This window comes from Nanorana parkeri, unplaced genomic scaffold (genome assembly GCF_000935625.1).
Source record: "Nanorana parkeri isolate BGI_ZX_2015 unplaced genomic scaffold, ASM93562v1 scaffold156, whole genome shotgun sequence".
Classification (NCBI taxonomy): domain Eukaryota; kingdom Metazoa; phylum Chordata; class Amphibia; order Anura; family Dicroglossidae; genus Nanorana; species Nanorana parkeri.
This window is the reverse complement of record NW_017306424.1, coordinates 90,588-114,409: the sequence shown is the minus strand read 5'-3', so window position 1 is coordinate 114,409 and position 23,822 is coordinate 90,588. Positions and strand designations below refer to the sequence as shown.

Here is a 23,822-nt window from a genome sequence, read left to right as displayed (position 1 = left end):
CAGCCTTCACTGATATCATCTACAGCAGATCTCGGATCGTGACCCCCCTGTTCACTTGCGGGACCCCATATGGGGTCGCGACCCACACTTTAAGAAGCACTGATCTACAGCAGTGCGATCAGCAAAGGTCATCCTTCCTGCTACAATCATTATGTGCATATTTTCTTTCTTTAGTTATTAAGGTCAGAAGTAAAAATATAACCTACGTTTTAAGTCAAGTAAATATTGAATACTGCATAAGAATACCGAATGAGGATATCCAGCCTGCAGGTGTAATTTTTTTGCTCCTTTTTCTAAGTTTTCCACTTTCTGCGTGTCTTTTGTTATAAAAAGCCTGTCGTTTACAGAGCACAGAAGCTCAAGCTAAAAGTTACACACAACTGAATGAGATGGAGCAGTTCTGCTCCCCACACAATGATCCTCCTTCTTTATGGCTTTGTAGCTTCTGTTGTGGTTTCTCTTTAAATAACCCATAGTGATCTGGAAATTGTTTGCCATGTAATACAGGTTTATTTGTAAAACAAAGACTGAACATAAAGCAAATATATTTATATACACTGTATGTGTAATATATATATATATATATAATTAGGGATTTATATATATATATATATATATAATCCAAAAAGTCCATCTGCAGCAATGAAAGCAGAATTTATCTGTGACATCCACATATCAAAAAATACAATGGTTTCAGATCGAAACTGGTCCTTCTTCAGGTCGGGCATGAATGATTATACAGCTTCAAAACCAACAATATATATTACAGGGGCAGAGCCACACATTCATGGCAAATTCAAAAAATATCTGGATCCTGTGGGAGAAGGAGTCCAGTATTCAGGTAACAGGGGAAGCCATTGGGGGGGGGAGTTGGGGAGTGCTGTGTATCTAGCTTGTGTGAGGTGACAATTAATATGGGTATAACATGAAACATGGTCAGAAAGATAGAGTTACTGTTTAAACACACATTAAAATAATATTGATTCACAGGCATTATAATTTCCCTTTAACTGACCTTAAAGGCCAAGTTTGTCTGGCTCCTGACCTGGCTTGCTCCTGACCATTCTTGGTATTCTCCAGTGTAGCACCACGCTCAGTTGGCACCCAGGATTCTATACCGTCACCACCGTGCTGCTCTTGCACCTCAGGGGTCCACAGACGGAACCGCAAGGGAGGTCCTTCTTATCACTTCGGGCCCGCACCACGGTACGTAACACAGTCAATCGAGTAGCGGCGCCGATGGGGCCCCAGCCTGCAACGATACAGCTGGATTGGCAATGCTGGAAACCAGCACAGCTAGGGCCAGGCCTCCTCCTCGCCTGTCACCAGCGGCCGATACTCATGTAAGGGTCCCAGGCTGCCCAGGCCCCTTACATGAGTATCGGCCATACCCCCCTGATGGCAGCCCTGGACAGAGCTTGTACAGAGGCACGGAGTTTCAGTTAGGAGAGATGGGGGAAGAACAGCTCGACTTCAAACTGCAGTAAATCCAAAGTATTTTTTTATATATTATTAATTATGCATTTCATAAATTTTTGCAAAAGGTGATGCAAAAGGTGAGCTTATCCTTTAATCAGGGTGAGTTGTCCACATATACTCTATGGGGTTTCCACGAGCGAGCACATGCATAAAATAATGTACCACGTGTCCCATCGTGTATGCTCCTAAGAAACGTATGAAGCCCTCGCTCTAAAACATGACCTCTATTCTGAAAAACTAAGCTCTATCAGTCACTGCAGGGTCCTGGGCATGAAAGAATGCTGCCCATTGACCAGCAGTGCCTGGGTGGGAAGCAAACCTTGCAGATATAAACTAAAGACAGCATCAGGCACTTAACAGGGAGAGGGGGGTATTAATTAGTATATATGCCTTCTCCTTACCCGATAAATAAAACTTGCGGAATTCCATGGCAAGCGATAATATGTTCTTGTGGAACTATCACGGACTCGACTACAAAGTCCATTAAAATTTTCATTGTCAAAAGGGTTTGCCCTTGTGTCCATTCCAAGAATATTGATTCTGAAAGAAATATATAAAATACAATGTTGAACTTTCGCCTTCCTCTAGCGAAATAAACACTGCATCAATAAACAGAAATACAAGTAGTGATGATTATCTGCAACTAGAGTTTACTTTACATTGAAACACCTCACCTGGCCTAAAACATTTCTAAGACAAGAACATGTCGTCAGGCATGTCACCCTGCTGATGGAAAGTGGAAAATCAATGGATTTACTGGTTAGAAAAGCAGTTAATAAGACTATGGGGGTTATTCACAAAGCTGCCGAAGGCAGCCGAGTGAATAACCCAGCCGAACTGAAGTGAGCCGAATGCTGTTTGACTATTCTGCCGAATGCTGTTTGACGTACATCGGCTGCCTCCGGTCAGCCGAACATGCTCTGCATGTTTGGCTGGGCCAAAGTGCAGAAGGACTTCGACTCAGCTGATGTAAATTATAGACGGAAAGACATAACAAAACAATTAAAAAGCGATTTTTTTCTGTTTTGAACATTGCTCATTTTAAAACAATTAGGGGGTTATTCACGTAGGAGCCGAAGGCAGCCGAGTGAATAACCAAACCGAAGTGAACAGAGCCAAATGACGCTCGGCTATTCACTCAGGCTCAGTACGGCCGATTTCAGCCCTACATCAGCTGCCTTTGGTCAGCCGAACATGCTCTGCATGTTCGGCTGAGCCGAAGTGCAGAAGGACTTCAACTCAGCTGATCCAACATCTGGATCGGCTGAGCCGAAGCTCCGGCAGCTCACTCCCTTTCGCTCGCCTCTATTCTCATAGGGGCCAAACAGCAGTGTTTGAATAGCCGAATACCACAGAGCGCCATTTGGCTCGGCTAATCTTCTCGGTACCACGCAGGTACAGGAATAGAAAATAAGTGAAAAGAAAGAACAAAAAAAATAGTTGGAAAAATATTTAAAAAATGTAAACAAATAGTCAAATAAAAAAATAAATAAAGATATTTTAAAGAAAAGAAAAAAAAAACTATTGGGCGGAACTAGCGGTGACAGCTATCTTCGCCCAACTGTTTCCTATTGGCCGGCACCTGCTAGAGTCTTCTAGCAGGTCCTGGCCAATGAATAACAACTGTGCAGAGGTGGTCATGACAGCTCGCCCAGTTGTTATTGTTTAATGACAGATCAGCATCCCCAGGTCATTTGGGGACGTGATATGTCATTACAACTGGGCGGAGCGAGCCGTGAGATTATTGGTTCCGCCTAGCTGTCATTTGCGGGGCGAACGGCCGGCCCTTAGGCAGCTTGTTAGCCCTGCTTCGGCTGTCACTTCAGCTCAGACGAGCCAAAGCATATGCCTTTGGCTTGGCTGAGCCGATCGGCCACCTTCGGCTGCTGTACGGGCTATTGTGAATAGCCCGTACAGCAGCCCTTCGGTTCAACTGAACAAAAAGGCTCGGGCGGCCGAAGAGAGCCGAAGGATCAGCCGAAGCTACGGCTGTATCCCTCGGCTCAATAGTGAATAACCCCCTAAGTTACAGGGACAAAATACCAAAAAACTGATGTGTCATACGTGTAATTTTTTATTTTGCCCGAAGTTCTACTTTAGTCTCAAAGGAGAACTATGAGGTGAGTGCTTTTCACTCACCTCATAGTTCTAGCCGACCTGTGACAATGAGACTGTCACAGGCCGCATAGTAGTTTGGGATGTGAGCGAACACATACCGGGTTCGCTCGCCTCTCGATCCTGTCACGGCTCTCTGCCGTGACAGGGGGAGGGGCTGGATTCCCCTCTCCCTGCTCCGATCTGCCAGCGCTGACTGGCGGAACGGACGGGGGAGGGGGCGGGTACAGCTGGCTCTGCCTCTAGATAGGCAGAGCCAGCTGTCACTCACACAGCTGGGCGGATCCCGTCATCTAAGTCGGGATCCACTCCGGCTGCGGCGTCTCAGTACAGCTCGCGGTATACTGAGCTTAGGGTAACGGGAGGACGCTAGTTTGTGTCCTCCCGTTACCCTAAGGAGAACTATGGGGAAAAACACTGACCCCATAGTTCTCCTTTAACTGCGGCAGAAGTCCAAGTTCAGTGTTCACAAAAAGAATGTTGTGGACCTGGAGAGAGTGCAAGGAGGGTAACTAAACTGATTAGTGGCACAGAGGACACTCCATGAAGGACCGAGAGCCCGACAGTTGCATGAGAGAGGAGGGGACCCGGCAACGTAACTTTTCCTGCTGGGTGTACGTCCTCTCCTGCCAACAGGTAAGCGCGCATGATGCTATCATGCACATGCGTGCTGACGACATCACGCCCTTGCGCTATCACGTCCCAGCGAGGTGTCACCCAGTGGCTGCTCTGGGTGACACAATGCCCCTGGGTAGAGAAAAGTGTTCCAGCACCAACTTCCATTGATGCCTAAGATTTTGTAAGACTAAATGAAAAGAATAGTGGTTAATGTGTTGTGCTCATTTGTTTAAGGAAGCTGATTGAGAAAAACTATTGGTGTTTATTATAGAGTAGAAGTCATCTTGTTCAGTTCATAAAGTACTTGTACATTGTTTCCAATTCATGCCTTCTTTAAAGAGACTCTGTCCTGAGATACAGGTCTTCAGTCCCAGTCCTGGAACAAGAATGCTTGACATGATTGCCAAAAAAGTGCCCACTTATCTTTGTACCTGTTCCGGGTCAGCTATTCAAACAGCACTGAAGTCCAATTAGCGGAATGACAATGAGGGAATTAGCATTCTCGTTGGAAAGTTCAGTAATGGCAGCCACCATCAATATCTTGTGACAGTGTCCTGATAAGACAACACTATCCTTTTCCTATGGCCACCAATTACCACGGCACCATGGGATATTTCGTGTGTTGGACTTTGTTAAGCCTAGAGAAATCTGTCCCTACCACAAAAGGTCCACTTGGTTTTGTTTGCCTCTTAGCTGAAAAATTCACAATCCTTTCTTGAATGTCATATTGTTGGTAGCCAACCAACAAAAATAAGAGCAACAGGTGATGTGGAAACCTGGATATTCATCCACAATGTAGACCTGCTATTGGGCTGGTTGCTTATCAGGAGGTTCCTTAATAATTAGCCTAATTACCATAAAGAGACAGGGGTGCCGTTACAACATTTAAAGGAGAACTATGGGGTTAGGGCTTTTCCCCATAGTTCTCCTAAGGGTAACGGGAGGACACAAACTAGCATCCTCCGGTCACCCAAAGTTCAGTATACCGCGAGCTACAGATCGCGGTACACTGAGTACACTGAGACGCCGCAGCCGGAAAGGATCACGACAATTCTGTCTGGATCCACCCAGCTGCGTGAGTGACAGAAGTGAGCGAGCGCCGGTATGTGTTCGATCACTTCCCGATCTACTGAGCCGACCTGTGACAGTTTCATTGTCATAGGTCAGCACAGATTATGAGGCCGAGTGAAAATTACTCCCCTCATAACTCTCCTTTAACATTGCTGGAGGGCTATTCGTATGTCATTACATACCCGCTTCCTGATGTTCTGGCTGGCTCAGACAGTTCCAGGACATCAGGACGACAGACAGGTTTGGGGTCTCTGTCCTCACACTCTTCATCAGAAAAATCACCACAGTCATTGTCAACATTACACTTCAGCCTCTGCTTTATACACCTTCCTGTAAATGTAAACAAGAGGGGGGAAAATGACATTGTAATAAGTACTATATTACCATGTTACATTTTCTAATTATGCGTTGTTCCAGAAGTGCTGTTCTAAAACATGATTACCTTGTGCCGGGTATACAGAGACTTAATTTAATAACAGATTTATCAAAACATTGAACAGGAAAAGGCAACTTATAGACATTCCGAACATATAATTTATTCCCATTGCCAGGGGTAAGCAAAGTACACACTCTCCATAGAATAGAAAGGAAATTGTGGGGCATGCATGGATAAGAGGAGCCACAGCAGACTTGAAGAAGAGGAGCCACAGCAGACTTGAAGAAGAGGAGCCACAGCAGACTTGAAGAAGAGGCTGACAGTGAAGATCTCAGTGACAGGAGTGGGGCTAGGGGAGCACCTGCATTCCTTTCCCCTGCTGTTTTTATTAGAACATGGAATTTGGGATTGGTATCAGCCCACTTAAACTCCTGGCACTGGCAGAGCACCCGCAAAAAAAATGCTCGAACCATGCCTGTGCAGCGGAGTGGGGACAGGTAAGTACAAAACTCTAAGAGGGGGTACAACCGAATCACTGCATAGCACAGTAAAGTCTTCTTAAAACAGAAGGTATTCACGTGTCTCATTGCATCACATATCCCAAAGATGAGAGGATTATTACTCATTTCAGGACAGTGGGTGGAGTCAGTCAAATCTTTGCTTTACGCCCCATTGGCCCAATACAGGCCAGATACAGAACCACTGTATCCAGCTGCTTCAGGCTATTTGGCCATCATCAGTGTTCACTCAGAGGTATGAGTCACACTGTGGCTTGTTAAATATTTTGAATATTCCAACATTAATGTGGTCACACTGCCATGATTCTTGACTCTGTACACACTTGGGATTTTTGGGCACCCACCTTAGTGTGTTCCAGCACATTAAAGCCTCAAGGACAAGCCATGAAGTCTCGATAGGTCACAAGCCCCACACCACAGAAGTCATGGTTTCCATACTCTGCTGTGATGATGGCCAAACAGCTGTATGGAGTAGCCTAATAAATGGCTTTATAATATTGGGCTATATTTGCACTGTACTTCTTCAGTAGTTCTGTATGTACATCTAGCGGAAGGGGCGAAAAACAATGATTTGCACAACTCCACCTTCTGATTTCCTTTGGCAAATACTACTTGCCTGGAGCATGTAGATGGAAAGTCATACTCATTCAGGGCCAGTGGCTCAGTTGGTTTTGAAGACAAAGGATCATTAAGAAAGACAATAACTGGTAAGTGTAGAGGGGGAGTCAGGAATGACAGCCTTCCTTTTTTTTGTACCCAAAGTTTTCTTTACCACAGTTGTTTTTGAAAAAGGCATACAATATGTCATAAAATATGTGTAATATGCATAGTCAATATAAGGAAACCTTAAGGGACCGTAATATACAGGGGTACGGGTACTCCTAGAATGAGATCCTAATAGGTTGGACTTGATGGACTAATGTCTTTATTCAACCTCAAATACTATGTAATTGTATCCCTGAAAAGCTAACAACATGTATTTTACCATTTTCGCACTGGAAATCGTTGCCACAGTCGATTGGTTTCTCCTCGCAGTGTTTATCCGATACACATTGCTTGACTTCTCCTAAATTGCTCAGACAAGGTTTCCCACCAAACTGGCCAAACTTCACAATACTCCGAGAGCGATACTAAAGAGATAGGAATCCTCAGTGAGCACCTTCAGGTTTTGTTAGTCAGGCAATCACACATCAGTGAGTTTGTCATGTACTTTAGTTACTGCTCAGAATTAACAAAAACAATTACCCTTTGTTTTGTACATGGCTCACACTCAGTCCATTCGCCCCAGGAGCTCAGCAGGCAGTCTATTGGTGGTGGGGCACCAGTTTCTCTTAGAGGCCTAAAAGAAGAACATTATCAGTAATTTGCCTACACCAACATACACATCTTTTTAAAGAGAGTGGTATGTGTTTGGGTGTCACTTCCATATTTAAAACATCTGTTTTTTGAACAATATCATTTAAAATATACATGGGTGCATCTATCTGTCAGTGCTGAATGACTGACATCAATGTGGATGGATTTCTATCCTAGAAGGTGTTGATTCTGAATGTTGCATGACTGCATTGAAATACAGATAGCCATAGACACTAAGAAGAGTATTTATACATGTAATGCAGTTATGGAAATATGTTACATCAGGCATGTAAAAGTTAAATAAATATTATTCAGAATTAGACATTATGACAATAAGTCAAATTATGTGATCACTGAACAAACGCTGAAATTTCCCTTTAACCCTGTTACTGCCACCAACGTAAGCACTATGGTGGGCAGTAACAGGTAGTAAATAAGCTCAGCAGTGACCTTGTTTTTTAATTATTCAGCAGGCTGCAGGCTTTTTGGCAGAAGTGTTTTAGGTGGTTGTAAAGCCTCACAAACACTTTTACATAACTGTAAATGTAAACTACCACCCCTGTCTCATGATCTCTGGGCTCCAAGGAAAAGCATATGAACCTGGGAATCATGAGGCAGGGTGATGGGTACATTTTTACAGTGATATGGAAGTGATCAAGTGGCTTTCAAGATCACAAAAAAGCCTTAAGAATATGTCCTGATGTCCACTGCTGAGCATGAGACTATGAAGACCCCTGATGTCTCTATAAAGAGATCCTGGTATGTCCTATATGCCACATATGGGACATGTCAACCCTCTTGTGATAGTAACAAAGTTAAGATAAATAACAAAAAAATGATGGACCCCATCCCCTGCTCACATACTCATATGCATAGAATAACATGTGTGAAAAATTACACAGTAAAGTTGGTCTGGCAATATGGTTTCAAAAAGAAGCAAATTTACCAAAACTGAGCTTAAGGCAATGGCTATTCAGTACATAATATCAGAAATCACATTTTACCAGAATGAAAGAACAATAGATACACAATACCCACAACTTGCAGATACAATGGCATAGCTCACAACTATCTTTTATTTTAAGGCAATGCCCCACTTTAAAAAACAAATCTCTCTTTCCTCTGTGGTATTACTCTAAAACTTTTATTTCAAAAACTAAATGATTGCATTTGGTGTAAATGAAATGCAGTGGGGAAAAAATTTACTTTTGGGTTAAAGCAATAATTTTTTGCTGATTAATTTTTCATAGTCCGTGTATCTTGGGACATGGCAAGGGTATGTCTTTTACCTACATACTTAGTGCTTTACGTGTCCCTCTGATTTTAGAAGGTTGGGATGTATGCATTAGGAAAACCATCAACAACTGAATGAAAATATGTAGGACAACCCATAGAAAAAAAACATTCATAACCCAACAAATTGACAAAATAAGGGCTTCTTTACACGGGACTGCAAAAGCAGCTCAAAGCGGTTTAGAAATAAAGCGGCTCATAAAAAACTCCAAAGCGCCCCAAACGCATCTTTAATGCAAGATAAGTGTACCTGAAAGAAGTCTGCATTTGTTCATCAGCACAAGTCCTAAGTGTACTCTTATACATTAAACTACAGGGCTGACCTGACTGTACTCATAAATTTGCAAGGTTGGTCCTACAGGGTCAAAGCAGGAGGTGAAAGGCAGAGACAGACACTGCTGTGTCTTTCCTAAGGTGAGAACTTTGTAACCTGCCTAATTGACAGGGCAGCTTTTGGCACAGTTGGCATGCATCTATATGCAGTAGATGCAAAGAATTGGATTTCCCGTGTTGTATTTTGTTTTCTCATTATTAGTAGAAACAGCCATCTCAATAGATCGTTTTCTTGTTTGCCTGGTATGTGAAAAAGGTGCTTCCTTAGAAAAAAGTTGTGTGCCTATAGGCCCCAGTGATAAAAATCTGGCCCTATTGATTGACCTTTCCCACAAGAGTTCCTAGACCTAGGTATCTGTTCGCCACTATAGACATGAGATCTTCACTTCATCTGGCTGAGAATGATCATGTCAAGAAAATCTCCTCTTTATGAGCCTCCCAAATGACTAACTTGGTCTTTATCTGCTGCTAGTCTTCTGTGGAGGAGATTGTTAGTCACACAGGCACTGCTTACATAAATATGCACCATTTTCCCCCCCTCCTCCATTGCCTGAAAAAGAACAAAGCATAGTGAAGGAGAGATTGAAACTAATCTGCTTACCTTACATTCCCTGATACCGAAGCTGGCCAATGTATCGTACATAGCACTGAGATGAGTCCCAGGAGAGGAAGATGTGTAACCATGGTGGCTAGGAAGAGGATACTGGAGACAAGCTGAAGAATTCTGCTATTTATCTGTTTGTTGTTGTTACTCAATAACTGAAAGATAAACAGAGAGTTGGATGTCATGAGGGCCACTCCAGTTGTAAACCTTGCCAATTGTATTTCAACACCTGCAATATTTGTAAATGGATTTCGCTTCTAGTGAGTGATGCAATGCAATGGTACATGTGGCAGTGGGCCAAAAATACTCATCTGTCCTTGCAATAAGTTATATTAGACATAGCGCTACTTATATCCAACCTGGTGGATGGAGGAAATACTAAACAGCCATAAGAGTAACGCAGCGCACAGTACAAACTCCCAGGACATACCACTTACCTACACATGTGCCTCTCCTGTGGCACTCATTCAATTTCTCCATTTCCTGGTAGTGAACTTGCACAATTACTGCACCATCCTATAATGAAATGCCTAGTGACAGAGTGGCCTACTAGCTGCCCATTTGAGGGATTTGTTTTGGAAAGAATCAGAACTTTTTTTACTGCTCTGCTAGAAAGTTTCTCCTTCACTTAGTTTATCTGTAAGACTGTAACAATAATTTCACCAGACAGGAAGAGAGGGAAAATCTCCAACAACAAAGACAGAAACATGTATTTTTCCGAATAAAGTAAGAGAGAATCAACTTTTGATGGCTTCCAGTGATAAACCTGTCCCACACTGATTCCTCATGAGTCTTTTTGAATAGTGAGCGCATGACCAGCAGTGATGCCAAGTATACCAGGTAATAAAAAATAGCCAGGTTCCCTCACCACTACTTCGGTCACCCTCTTGCTTTATCCTACACACTCTTACTCACATTTTCAATGTTTCCCCCTCTACTGGCATCTTTCCCTCTCCTCTAAAACATGCACTGGTCACCCCGATACCCAAAAAACCCTCACTGGACCCCACCAATCTTCTTACTCCCATTCACCACCAAACTCCTAGAACGCCTAATCTACAACCGCCTGAGCGGCCACCTCACTGATGACAACCTCCTCGACCCCTTACATTCTGGCTTTCGCCCCTAATACTCCACTGAAACTGCCCTCCTAAAACTCAGTAATGACTCATTAACTTCTAAAACCAATTGCCACTACGCCTTACTCTTGCTATTAGACCTTTCTGCTGCTTCTGACACAGTTGGCCACCCAATGCTCCTCAAAAAACTCCACTCCCTTGGCCTCCAAGACTCTGCTCTCTCATGGTTCTCTTCCTACCTATCTATTCTTTAGTGTCACCTACAAATCTAACTTCTCCCCTCCTCATCCTCTTTCTGTAGGGGTCCGTTAGAGGGTATTATTCATATAGGGATCATGTATGAATGTGAAGAACATAAGTGATGATTGATTTTCTATATAGTCATTTGTTCAGTTAAGGAATATAAGCAATCTGAATGATAAAAGTCCATGGTTTTAGTTGTCTAGAAAGACGTATTTGCTGCACATATGTTATTCAACAATCATGATGGTAGAGATGGCTAGAACCTCCCACATTCCTAATTACTTAGGGAAACAGTGTGAGAGTTGCTTTGTAGAATATTCTAAATCAAAGTTTATGAAGTGTTTACAAACTATGAATTATATTTCTTTACTGTAATATTTCTTGATTAAGTTATTCATAAAAGAAAGAATATTGAATTATGTATAAATATTGATACTTGCAACATTATATGGTTTATATGATAGTTGAATGCATTTGAACTTGTAGTTAAAATGAGGGAAAAGGTAGGGGCATTTCTTTCCCCCCATCCCCCCTCATTCCTACCAGTAGTCTAAGAGTTTTAAGATTTCAGTTAAAGTCTATGGTGTACGTTTAATAAACTGTGAAAGAGTGTGATAAGCAGTGAGAAGGCTTTTCTCACCTTAGCAAAGTGAAAAGTCTAGAAAATGCTGTTTAATAACCCGTGATAAGTCAGGTAGGAACTGAAATATCTCACCTCTTCTGATCCTGGTGATAAGTACACACAAAGTAATGGGAATGTACCTGTTTAATAAAGGGAGAAAAGTAGAGAACAGCTTTATCACTGGATAAGTATTGTGCAAAGTACCCTTGATTTAGCACCCTGTCAGACCTGGTGATAAAGGCCTTTTTCTCCAGAAGCACTGAGCAAAGATACAGGAACTTGTCTTACAGCTGTTTCATGTGATAATTTTTCTTTTCGCAGGTTATTAAACAGCCTCTGTGCAGCCGAGAAAAACAAAGAGATCTGCTGAGTAAAGTTAACTCGTGATAAAGCTAGTTTTATCACAGTTTATTAAACGTACACCAAAATGTCCCAGAGAAGGGTGGGACATGCACACAAAGGAAAGAGGGACCTATTCACATTCTGAAGCATTCTTACATGCAGACACATGAGTCAGACACACATACAAATACTTTAAGCTCTTACAAGAACTTCTTAAAGCATCTACATAACTTTATATATTTTGTTTTATGCCAATTATCTTGTAATCATTTGTATCTCTGTAATTAAACACATTTTTGAGTTTTATGCAAGAACGGAAGTAAATTTTATCTTTTGACTTCTTCCACCCTACATCTTTAACACAAATTAATATATTAAAAATCCTATTCTACAGGGTCCCCCAAGGCTCTGTCCTTGGACCCTTTTCTCTTTTATATCTACACCTCCTCCGTTGGTCAATTGATAACCTTGCATGGCTTTCAATACCATCTGTACACCGATGACACTCGAACATGTCTCTCCACTCCAGAACTCACCCCTCCGTGCCCTTGCGTGTCACTAATTTACTAACTGACATATCGGTCTGGATGTCACAACACTTCTTAAAACTCAATTTTTCAAAAACTGAGCTCATGGTATTCCCTCCCGCCCCTGTACCTTCCCCCAACCTTTCCATTGAGATTGATAACACAACTATCCCTCCCTCCCCCCATGCCAAGGTTCTAGGTGTCATCCTTAACTCGGACCTCACCTTTCTACCCAACATCCAATCTCTATTCAAATCCTGCCGCCTTCACCTTCATAACATCTCCAAAATACGCCCCTTCCTCACCAATAAAACCACAAAGCTGCTCATCCACTCACTTGTTATCTCTCGTCTTGACTATTACAACTCCCTCCTCATCCACCTAACCAACTGCTCAGTTTCAGCTACTCCCCTCTGCCAATCCCTGTACTGGCTTATATCCCCCGCCCCCCTCTGCTAATCCCTCCACTGGCTTCCAATCGCTCAAAGGATAAAATTCAAAATATTAACAACCATTTACAAAGCCATCCACAACTCTGCCCCTGATATATCTCCAACCTTGTCCTTGTCTCCACTCCTCCCAAGAACTCCTGCTCTCTAGCTTTCTTGTCAACTCTTCCCATGCTTGTCTGCAGGACTTCTCTAGAGTTTATCCTATCCAACTCCTTGCCCCAACCTGTCCATCTGTCTCCTACTCTGACTGCCTTTAGGTGATCCCTAAAGACTCTTCTCTTCAGGGAAGCCTATCCCTCCTCAACCTGACCACTGAACTATCACTTTCTCAAACAATTTATACCCACACAGCTACCTCCTCATGAGGGATTTTGGTCCACTCTTCTTTACAGATATTCTCTAAATCCTTAAGGTCTCTTGGCTGTCGCTTGGCAACTCGAAGTTTCATCTCCCTCCATAAACTTTCTATAGGATTAAGGTCTGGAGACTGGCTAGGCCACTCCATGACCTTAATGTGCTTCTTCTTGAGCCACTGCTTTGTTGCCTTGGCAGTGTGTTTTGATTCATTGTCATGCATAAAGACCCATCCACGACCCATCTTCAGTGTTCTGGCTGAGGGAGGAGATTTTCATCCAAGATTTTACAATACATGGCCCTGTCCATTGGCCCCTCAAAGTTGTCCGGTACTTTTCGCAGAGAAACAGCCCCAAAGCATAATATTTCCACCTCCGTGCTTGACTGTGGGGATGGTTTTCTTAGGGTAATAGTCAGCATTTTTCTTCATCCAAACACAGCGAGTCGGGTTAATGCCAATGAGCTCAATTTTGCTCTCATCTGGCCACAGCACTTTCTCCCAATCCTTCTCTCAATCATTTAGATGTTCATTGGCAAACTTCAGACGGGCCTGTACATGTGCCTTCTTGAGGAGGGGGACTTTGCGGGCGCTGCAGGATCTCAATCCATGGCAGTGTATTGTGTTACCAATGGTTTGTTTGGTGACTGTGGTGCAAACTGCCTTGAGATCATTCACAAGCTCCTCCCCTGTAGTGATCATCCTTACCCCATGAGGCAAAATCTCGCCTTGAGCTCCAGACTGAGGGCAATAGCCTTGTAGCCCATTCCAGCCTTGTGCAAGTCTACAATCTTGTCCCTAACAACAGACAGCTCTTTGGTCTTGCCCATGGTGGTGAGGTTTGAATGGAAGAAAGAGATTCTGTGGGCAGGTGTCTTTTATATACATAACGAGTTGTTGTTAGGAGCACCTACTTACATTGACAGAACTAATCTGTGTACCACATAGCCAGTCTGTGGGAGCCAGAATTATTGTTGGTTGGTGAGTATTTTACTCACTGAACTGCAACTCAATTTATAGCATTTGTATCATGTGTTTTTTTCTGGATTTTTGGTTGATATTCTGTCTCTATCATTTAAAATAGACCTATGATAAAAATTATAGACCTTTAATTTCTTTGTAAGTGGGCAAACCTACAAAATCTGCAGGGGATCAAATCATTATTTTCCTCACTGTAGGTTTTTCACTTTGGTAGGGAATTTTCCCTTAGCTTAATGAATGAGGTGAAGCTCTTTTGACATCCAATCATGTGCAAGCAAAATTATTAGGGATGCACCGATATATCGGCCGCTGAAACATATCAACCAAAAACGGCACTTTTGGCTAAATGCAGAAAGTGCCATTTTCCTGCCGATACATCGGCGCATCCCAGGTTTCATTCCTCCCCGTTGGGCGCTGCTCTGTGTCCCAGCGAGGAGGAGAGAAAGTGACAGCGGGAGGAGAGCGCGGTGAGCGGCCGGTGTCTCTCCTCCCAAACCGCTCACCTGCCTATCACAGTCCGGCAGAGCGGTGTGGGGGCTGAGACAGCCAGCGCTGTCACAGGAGGCTGAGTTCTCCTCCCTGCTCTGCTCGCTCAGCCTCCAGTGACAGCGTGTCAGAGATGAGAGCGAGTGCAAACACTCAGCGATCAGTGATTGCTGAGTGTTTGTACATAATTGAGGACTTGGTATGTTGACTATATCCTCAGTTATGAATGATCACCTCCCCGCCATACAACCACTAACAAGACATCACAAAAAAACATAAAAACAAACAAAACAATAAAAAAAAAAAGGGAGCAAATCATCAAGATTATATCTACTACAAAAGGATAACGCTCTCTACGTAAAGTGATGGATGGGCATAAGCAACCCAGGGTTCCCAGATCTTCACAAATTTTTTATTGCAGTCTAATAAAATACTAGTCAATTTTCCGTTAAGAAAAAAGGAATCCATCCTTTTTTTGACCTCTTTAAAAAGCACATATGGTTTCTTCCATGCATGGGCAATGGCCTGTTTAGCCGCCAACATAACATAAATCCACAATTTATGTTGTGAATTAGTCAAAGAAAGGGGTTTATGGTGTAATAAAGCTACCCATGGATCTCTCTCAACGTTGACCCCAAAAAAGGTCACTGATCAACTGAAATACTTTCAACCAAAACCTATCCAGTTTTGGACATGTCCACCAGGTATGGATAACATTTGGTTTTGCTTTCAGCATATTTGCCATCATAGGCCCAGGTTTATTAGTGCATGCATAAAAGATGCGTTTTAACAGAATCAATTTTACTTCGGATAGCAGCCATAGGGTTTTTTCCCCAATCGGACTCTAACCCTTCCAAACAGGACGTAATATCTAAAAAATCTTTACTTCTCTCTTTATTTCATCTAGAAGCCAAACTAATAAGTTCTCCCCATAGAACTGTCTTATGGGCTTCCCACAGAGATATTGGAGATTAAACCAATCCCTCGTTTTCACTAAAAAAGGAAGAAATAGATGTTTGTATGTGTTCTACTGATGCAGAAATTTGGGGGAATAGGAGAATTGGAGAAAGGGATGCACAATTTATCAATAAAGGAGAATGGTCTGACCAGGATGTTGACAGGATACGAGCCTTAATAGTTGAAGGAAGAAAAAAAAAAGTGATCTATTCGAGAAGAACATTTGTGAGGACAAGAAGAATAAGTATAATCACGAGTTGTGGGTTTTTTTTCCCTCCATATATCAATCAAATTGTGTTCAGTTAACATTGCGCGAAAGAGTGTAGATTGTGTATGAGAAGCAGAAAGTGCAACTCGAGATTCCAACCTATCCAGTCTAAAATCTAAGACCAGGTTGGAGCCTCCCATCATCAATAGAGTGCCTTGCATGTGTTTTTCAATTACTCCCAACAAATGAGAAAAAAAACGTGTTTGTCTAATATTGTGGGCATAATATTATTATTATTACATAGTATTTATATAGCGCCAACAGTTTGTGCAGCGCTTTACAATATAAGGAAGACATTACAGTTACAATACAATTCAAGACAAGATGGTAAGGAGGGCCCTGGCCCTGAGGGCTTACAATCTAAAAGAAGAGGGGGAAATGATACATGAGGAAGCTGTGGTAGCTGTGGGAATGAATTATGTGAGAATGTGAAGGTTCAGTGGTTAGGTTGAGGTGGGATAGGCTTCCCTGAAGAGATGAGTCTTTAGGGAACGCCTAAAGGCAGTCAAGGTGGGAGATAGACGTGACAAGTGTTACTTATGTGACAATATGTTACAATTATGTTACAATATGTGACAAGTATTACTTTAGTATCAAAAATATTACCTGTTAAAATTAAATATCTCCCTGCTGGGTCTACTATCTCCTTTGAACAAGTGAAAGGTGTATTTTTATGAAGCGTTATTAGAACCCCTCTCTTTTTTTCTATAAAATTAGCTTGAAAAACTTGGGGATATTTTATGCATATATTTTTGGTTAAAAGAGTTAGAAAGTTTTGTTTCCTGTAGACATATTATATTTGCCGGATATGATGAAAAATAGTTAAATGCAGCTCTTCGCTTCTGTGGGGAGTTTAGTCCCTGCACGTTATGCGATATTATACAAAATTCGGTAGATGCCATTTCGGAGGTGGAATGAGATAATGCATAGTAAAATGTTGTAAAAGGTGATATAGTGGTACCTCCAATGTCTTTTTTAAAAATCTTGGTGTCTTAACAAAACAACCCAAACAAAAAAAAAAAGAACATCATAATAAAAAAAGACAAAAAAAACAAGAAACACTACACAAAATTATGCTATACAGCATAAACTCTGCTAAGCAGGAACAGGAAATATATACCATTATTTCCCTATTAAAAGGAAAATGTAATTGCAAAATGAATAGCCTATTTGCCTTCAGTGAATCAACCCCAGAGTCTCTTTAAGTGTTATTAAAGCTTAAATAATTAGGGCATTGCTATTATTTTGGAAGCTTTTAACCTGACCCGTACTTCAGCTATAGCTAACGGGCAGGTCAATCCTTACCATCTTGTGTTTTAATTTGTATGGTAACTGTGTGTGTGTGTGTTCAGCTCCCTGGTTCCCAAATCCTTAACATGACTGTCCAGCCGAAGTGATGTTTACGTTTTGACATCTATATCATATCAGTAACTGTTCCACTTGGTTCAATAGTCAAACTCACAATATCTACTCACAATATCTATCCCATATGGCCGAGGTCAGTTTCAGATTTTTCACACATACCCAAAACACACATAATACAGACTTTTTTGGTACCTATTTTGTAACTCCTGGGTCAGTTGATAAGATGCACACTAATCTAAAACAATCACAATTACAAATTGAACCTTAAAATATTTGCAGCTTACCAGCTCTACTGTTTAATATTCCATTGGTGATTTGCTGTAGTGCTCCAGTTGTTTTATTTTCTCAATGATCCGGGTATTTGAGAACACCAGCAGGTGATGCAGGAAACATTACCTACTGCAGACTTCTTGCTATCTCTCAAATAATGTACACCCAATGTAAAATGATGTTAGTGCAAAGAAGTTTCCTACGGCCAACATTCGGGTTAAAACCTGCCTTGGAACAGTGATGATGCAGGAAACAGAGAAAGGGAGGAAGTTACACAGCACAAACTTTAGGAAGGACACTCCCAGTGAACCTGTTTTGTGTTCTGGTAGAGGTAAGTCTGACTGCAGTGGACTGCAGACAGATCTAATTAAAGGAAACCTGTGGGTTTGCCTTAGCAAAACATTTATAAAGCAGGAAACTTTCTGGTGCCTGTTTGCTGGCACAGCTTACCCCTAGCATCTCCAAAAACCTGGCACCCTATTGGTCAAAATTGACCATACTTTTACTTTAATGATAGAGGGTCCATCCTTCTCCCATGCCCATTACTTTCTATAAGCCAGTAAGGCTCTCAACATTTGGCAACCAACAGGAAGGCACAAAGTTGGGACAGTTATTTGTCAAAAAGTTGTGTGATGAATAACTGCCAAATAGTGTGTGTGGGTTTGGGGATTTTTAGGTCATCTGAAGGTATAGTGAGCCTGCAAGTAATTGTCGATTTCTTTAGTATTAGTACACTATATGGCCAATGTTTTGTGGACACCTGACCATCACACCTAATATGAAGTCAAAGGTATGTGGACTATTCCCCAAATTATTCAGTTCAGGTGTTTTCAGTGAATTATACTGTTAATGCTACAGCAAACAGTACAAAAACATTTTAGATAATTGTGTACTTCCAGCCATGTGGTAACAGTTTGGTGAAGCCTATTTTATGCTGCAACTCCACAAAGGCATGGTTTGATGAGTCTTGTATGGAGGAACTCATGTGGCCTCCACAGATCTCTCACTTCATTGAATATCTTTGGGATAAAAGCCAATTGCAAGCCAGGTCTTCTCATACAACATAAGTACCTGACCTCACAAATGCTCTTTTAGCTACATGGACACAGATTCCCACAGACAAACTTCAAAATCTTGTGGAAAGCCTTCCAAGAAGAGTGGAAGCTGTTTATAACTACAAACATAGAGATACTTTGGCTATATCGTGAACCTCATAGTTTTTTCCCCTCTTGTCACCTGGTAAAGCTCATTTAAGTGCATGTAAATACTTTTTTTTACATTTTGCATAGAGTAGGGAAGGGTTAGACTGCACTAACTTTGTGTTCCTCCTGGGGAAATAAACCCCTCTATTTGTGTTGTGTTGCGTGTGTTTACTTTGTGTTGCGTGTCCAGGACAGGAAGTGAAAGGAAATCTACTTCTACCAAACAGGCTATACCTACACTTCAAATTTTCAATTCAGTATAGGTAGAATTTGAATGACACTTTCTAAACCAAACAGAAAGAAAATAGCATATTGAATAATATATTTTAATATAACATTATATAAGGAACACAATTTGAGTTTGTACAGACAGAGCAAAGAACAAAGTAAGATTTTAAAGTCTATTACATACCGAGTTTAATTGAAAAAAAATGCAATTAAACATTATAGATTGTTTTCCTTTACAAAATAAAAAGTGCATTGATAATATAGGTATATGAAGAATATCACGCAGGACCTGCTTGACAAATCACTTTCATACTTAAAAGGTTTCCAGTTTAGCAATACATATATATGATTTACTTATACACCATTTCATAGTTTAAGTTCATACTGAAAAGTATTGAGGCCAGACTATTAATTATGTCATGAAAAAGATGCTTCTTCAGCTTCTTTCCAAGCTGATACCAGATCAACTACCAAAAAAAATTCTAAAAATATTCCCTAAAAATCGTCTTTACTGTGTTTGGTTGTAATAGAAATGATTGAAGTCATTGTGAAAACGAACCTAGGATGTTCTAAGTCCATTGATGATTTTAGAATTCAACCAGCTATACAATTTGATCATTAAGGTCCTTTAGCTTAAAAATTCCATTGATGTAAGAAAATAGATCCCACAGTCCCAGAGGTATGCAACAATAGAGTCCACATCTCAGCAGAATCCAGAAAGGCTGTCGGGTGGTGAGCAAATTTGTTTATTGGTGATATTGCACAAATGTTGGAAATAAGCAAATACTTCTTCCAGGACTTTTGTTTTACTTCCATCTACTTGCAATGGGAGAGTGACCACATAAAAAGACTTGGTTAATAAGGCAAACAGCGGTGAGCAGTGATGATTTGCAAAGTGCAGTGACCCCACAGCAAGCGATTTATTGTAGGTAGGTCATAGATGTATGCATTCTTGTACTGGCTGAATGGTTAGCGGAACCTTACACTTTGCTGTACTGAATATAACAATTTCCATGCATGTCTCAGTTACATGTTTCTTTAAAGGGGATCAGTCATACAATTAAAACCTATAGGACGTGCCTCGTGAACTATGTATAAAACCACAACAAGAATCTCTTTTATGCTTCCTCTCCTTAAAGTGTATGTAAAGGCATAACTTTTTCTAGTTTTGGATTGGTGAAGGGATAGACTATCTTTCAGGTTGCATTGCTGTGTGTGCCCCCGTTAGGGAGTGTCCTTACTGTTTGTTCTGGCAGCCATTGTCACCAATACAGAAAGTAAGGTAAAATCCCACATTTTACCATTTTCACTAGAACAAGAAGTAGTCTAGAAGTTGTCTTCCAGGGGGAAAACCAGTTACAGTGACAACTGTAGAAGATGGTTTTTAACTCTTCCACCTGAAAAAACTTAAAGTTTTGGCTTTACATACACTTTAAGAGCAATGTCTCTAGAAATGGGGTCTGTTCTTCTACAGAGCCACTACTTCGCCCCCTTACTTTGCAGAACAGTAGGTGAAGTTGAGTAGAAGTGGCAAGATTAAAACGTTTCCCATAGATCTATGTTGTACCAGGGCCCATGGAAACCTGCCATAGCCCTGTTACACATTTTATGTGGGGAAGTTAACCTGAAAACAAACATGGGTGAGATCAATATCATCACTATCGTGTAACATAAAACACATAAGGGGGATTATTTATTATTATAGTACAATGTGAAATGGCGGTGTGAAATTAAAATAGAAATCAATCATATTTCTTCTTTCTTGATCAACTCCTAAAAACAGGTGTAGGTAAACATGCAGACAGTGTGCTTTGACTTATCAACCTGGAATTGAGCAGAAGGGGATGTATGAAGCTTCCATGATATACCCAATTACATAAACTAGGCATTGTGTTAAGTGTATAATACCATAAATGTCACTGGTCATAGTTTTCCATTATCTACAGTAGAGGAAGCCATATTGTGGGGTTAAACAACATGCCAATGAGAGAAGCCTTTCAAATCAGTAGCAGCCAGTAAGGTGACAGGCCAAAGATCATGATCTGAGATGATCCAGTGATGGCACAGGGTTCTAGAGAACCTATGTGGGCTGCAACCATGGTGTATGTATTGGGCATGCTTGAAAACTTTCATCATGCAAAGGCACTGAAAAAAAATGAAACTGTTAATATCTGCTGATTACTAGGTTAGCAACTAAGGTTTGTCCAGCATTTGACTTTGTCTTTTTACATATATCTCCAAAATTGAAGCTTGGATTAGACTGGATTACCCCTCCCACTCACAAGTTATGTAAATGAAGACTTTAACTTAATTAAGATAAAGGTTTCTGATCTGTAGGCAAGTAACAACTATCAGACCCATGAATTAAGATTTTATTACAGTCCAAAGGCTGTTGGATGACCTTTCAATAGAGGATAATGTGTGTTTTGAAGTTTTCTCTGCTTGGTCAACAAAGCCCAATAGCAAGTCACCTCACAATTTTCCGGATTCCCCAGAACGTAGTGCTTTTATTGTGATCATATTGTGCGATTTATGAAATGGTTGAGATAACATTAAGTTTTGTGCCCACTAATGGTTAGTTTCAGTCAGCTATTTCAGAAATGACACTCTGTCAAGGTTGTTCGATAGGTCAAAGAGCATTAAAGGGTAAGGGATTTTCCCCCACCCCACTGAGTTCATCTACCCCACACTCCCTCTTCACATAACTATAGTTATCTAGTTCTCGCACTGAGTCCCGCAGGATGTTTACTTCCAGCTGGTGGGGCCTCTTCTTTCTGCTCCCTGCATGTGTGCAGTAGAACCCAAAAGAAGATGGGGCTAATAGACAACCCCCATAGAATTCTATTGGTTTTACTGTAAATGTGTGGACATTGAGAACAAGAGGCCTGTCACAGGACAAACATGGCATGTGGTGGTGGCACAAGGACTAGGTAAGTATGGAACTGTGAAGAGGGAGAGTGGTGTGGATAGATGAGCTTAGTTGAGCAAGGGGGTTAAAAGGGGAAGGAAACTTCCAGAAAAAGTTGTTCTAAAGTTTACTCACTGCTTCAGCATAATGGAAAAAAACATGACTGTCAAACAAAATTGGTCTTTCACTGACCTCACTCTTATTTGTAGCTCTAGGATGCTGCAGTAAGCAGTACATTAGTATAAGTTTGTAAGGCCACTTCCCACCAGCAGTGCTGTAGCAAGGAAGTCTGGGAATGCTAGTTCTGGTCCTGAATAAACTATAAAGTGGGAAGAGGGGGATCCACTTTCCATTTCTATGAGAAAAGGTGTAACTGAGGATTTGTGTGCAATTTCCTTTTAGGACATTTCAAGCTGCAACTTTTTTCTGAGTTTGGTTAAAATATAATAGCTGCAAGAACCCAAAGGTCTTCCCAGAAATGGACAGTGCTTCTGAGTAGACACTACCCTGGTCTTCCAGTCTTGGAGGAGAAAGACATTTGTCTGACTTGTATTTTCCCATGCAATCACAATGTTCCTCCAATATGAGGCTAGCACTGTGTCTGCTCATTTCAGAAATATGCATGCCCTACACATACAAGTGTACATGTTTACAAAGGTTTTGAATGATTGTTGGCTGCTATATAGTGTCTACAGCCACAGTGTCCAGGCCAACTCCATATTATTTTAGCACTGGTTGAGTGTCAATGTGTTGAATCTGTCACTGGCTTGATATATTTTGAAGACTCCAGTGGTGAGACTTCCCTGCAATAGTATATGTCTCTGCTTCCGCCCACCAGGACAAAATAAAAGTGTCATTTTCCTGCAGCTGGGCTCTATTCTACAAAATGGAAAAATTAGCAGTGGGGCCAACACCATCGCTTTGTAAGTGTTTTGGAAGTTACATGGAACCCGGGAATTATGGTCAGCATTTTCTCTGCACTGGAGTCACTGAGAGATATAAGCATGTGAACTTGCCAGCATCTGCAATATATTAGATGTTGGCCTTTAGTTGAATTGTCAAACACATACCTCACAGGTTTTCTAAAATGTAATATTGCACACCATTTCTTCTCTGCTCCCTGGGTGGTTGGACCTTCGCCCTCCCCTAATTACACTTCTGAGGCAAATGAATATATGACAGTCTGCCTTCCACATACACAACTCGAACTTTTAGATTCCCTTGTGGCCTATTATAAGGAAATTATGGAAAAGATCTACTAAAATGAAATATTTCTGTATTCAGTGCAAACATTTTGATTAATGTCATAAAGACAAAGTGATGAAATGGGGCCCCCTGGAGTTTTCAGAGTTCAGTTGTTTCCTGCTTTGTGCATAGCTGTAACAAGAAAAGAAACACATTTTCAGTTTCATAGAATGTGTATTGTTATTTAAGCTTATATACTTACAATCACATTGCATAATTAGACGGCATTATTATACAAAGGCTTACTGATCTTTCAATATCTTTATATCATTTTTATTATTAAATAAAATGGATCTACATTCTGCAGAACGGAAGTGGGCTCTCACCATAATGACACACCACCAGCGGTGACAGGTCCAGGCTCCAATTGCTGCTCTGTCTGACAATGCTGCCATCTCCTCCGCCACTTCTTCTGGGTCCCACAGCTTTCCTTTTTCGCCACTGGATGGCCACTGATGATGTAACTCTTGCACATGTGCACATGGTTACATTATCCCCAGCACCCAACTTTATTCTTCGGGCTGTACACTGC

At 41.3% G+C, this 23,822-nt stretch overlaps 2 protein-coding genes across 2 annotated transcripts in view; both read right to left on the bottom strand.

Annotated features, from left to right (window-relative positions):
- C9 (complement C9) overlaps nt 1–23,773 on the bottom strand; it is a 37,399-nt gene extending 13,626 nt beyond the window's left edge. Inside the window, exons 1-7 of the mRNA XM_018554386.1 lie at nt 23,617–23,773; nt 21,803–21,918; nt 9,761–9,918; nt 7,423–7,516; nt 7,163–7,307; nt 5,466–5,613; nt 1,881–2,019 (exon numbers count right to left, since the gene is read on the bottom strand). Of these exons, the coding sequence (XP_018409888.1) occupies nt 1,881–2,019; nt 5,466–5,613; nt 7,163–7,307; nt 7,423–7,516; nt 9,761–9,918; nt 21,803–21,918; nt 23,617–23,773 (957 nt within the window). The remainder of the gene's footprint in view (nt 1–1,880; nt 2,020–5,465; nt 5,614–7,162; nt 7,308–7,422; nt 7,517–9,760; nt 9,919–21,802; nt 21,919–23,616) is intronic.
- DAB2 (DAB2, clathrin adaptor protein) overlaps nt 23,058–23,822 on the bottom strand; it is a gene marked incomplete at its 5' end in the record, with an annotated part of 86,054 nt that continues 85,289 nt past the window's right edge. The window contains one exon of the mRNA XM_018554385.1: nt 23,058–23,422. The remainder of the gene's footprint in view (nt 23,423–23,822) is intronic.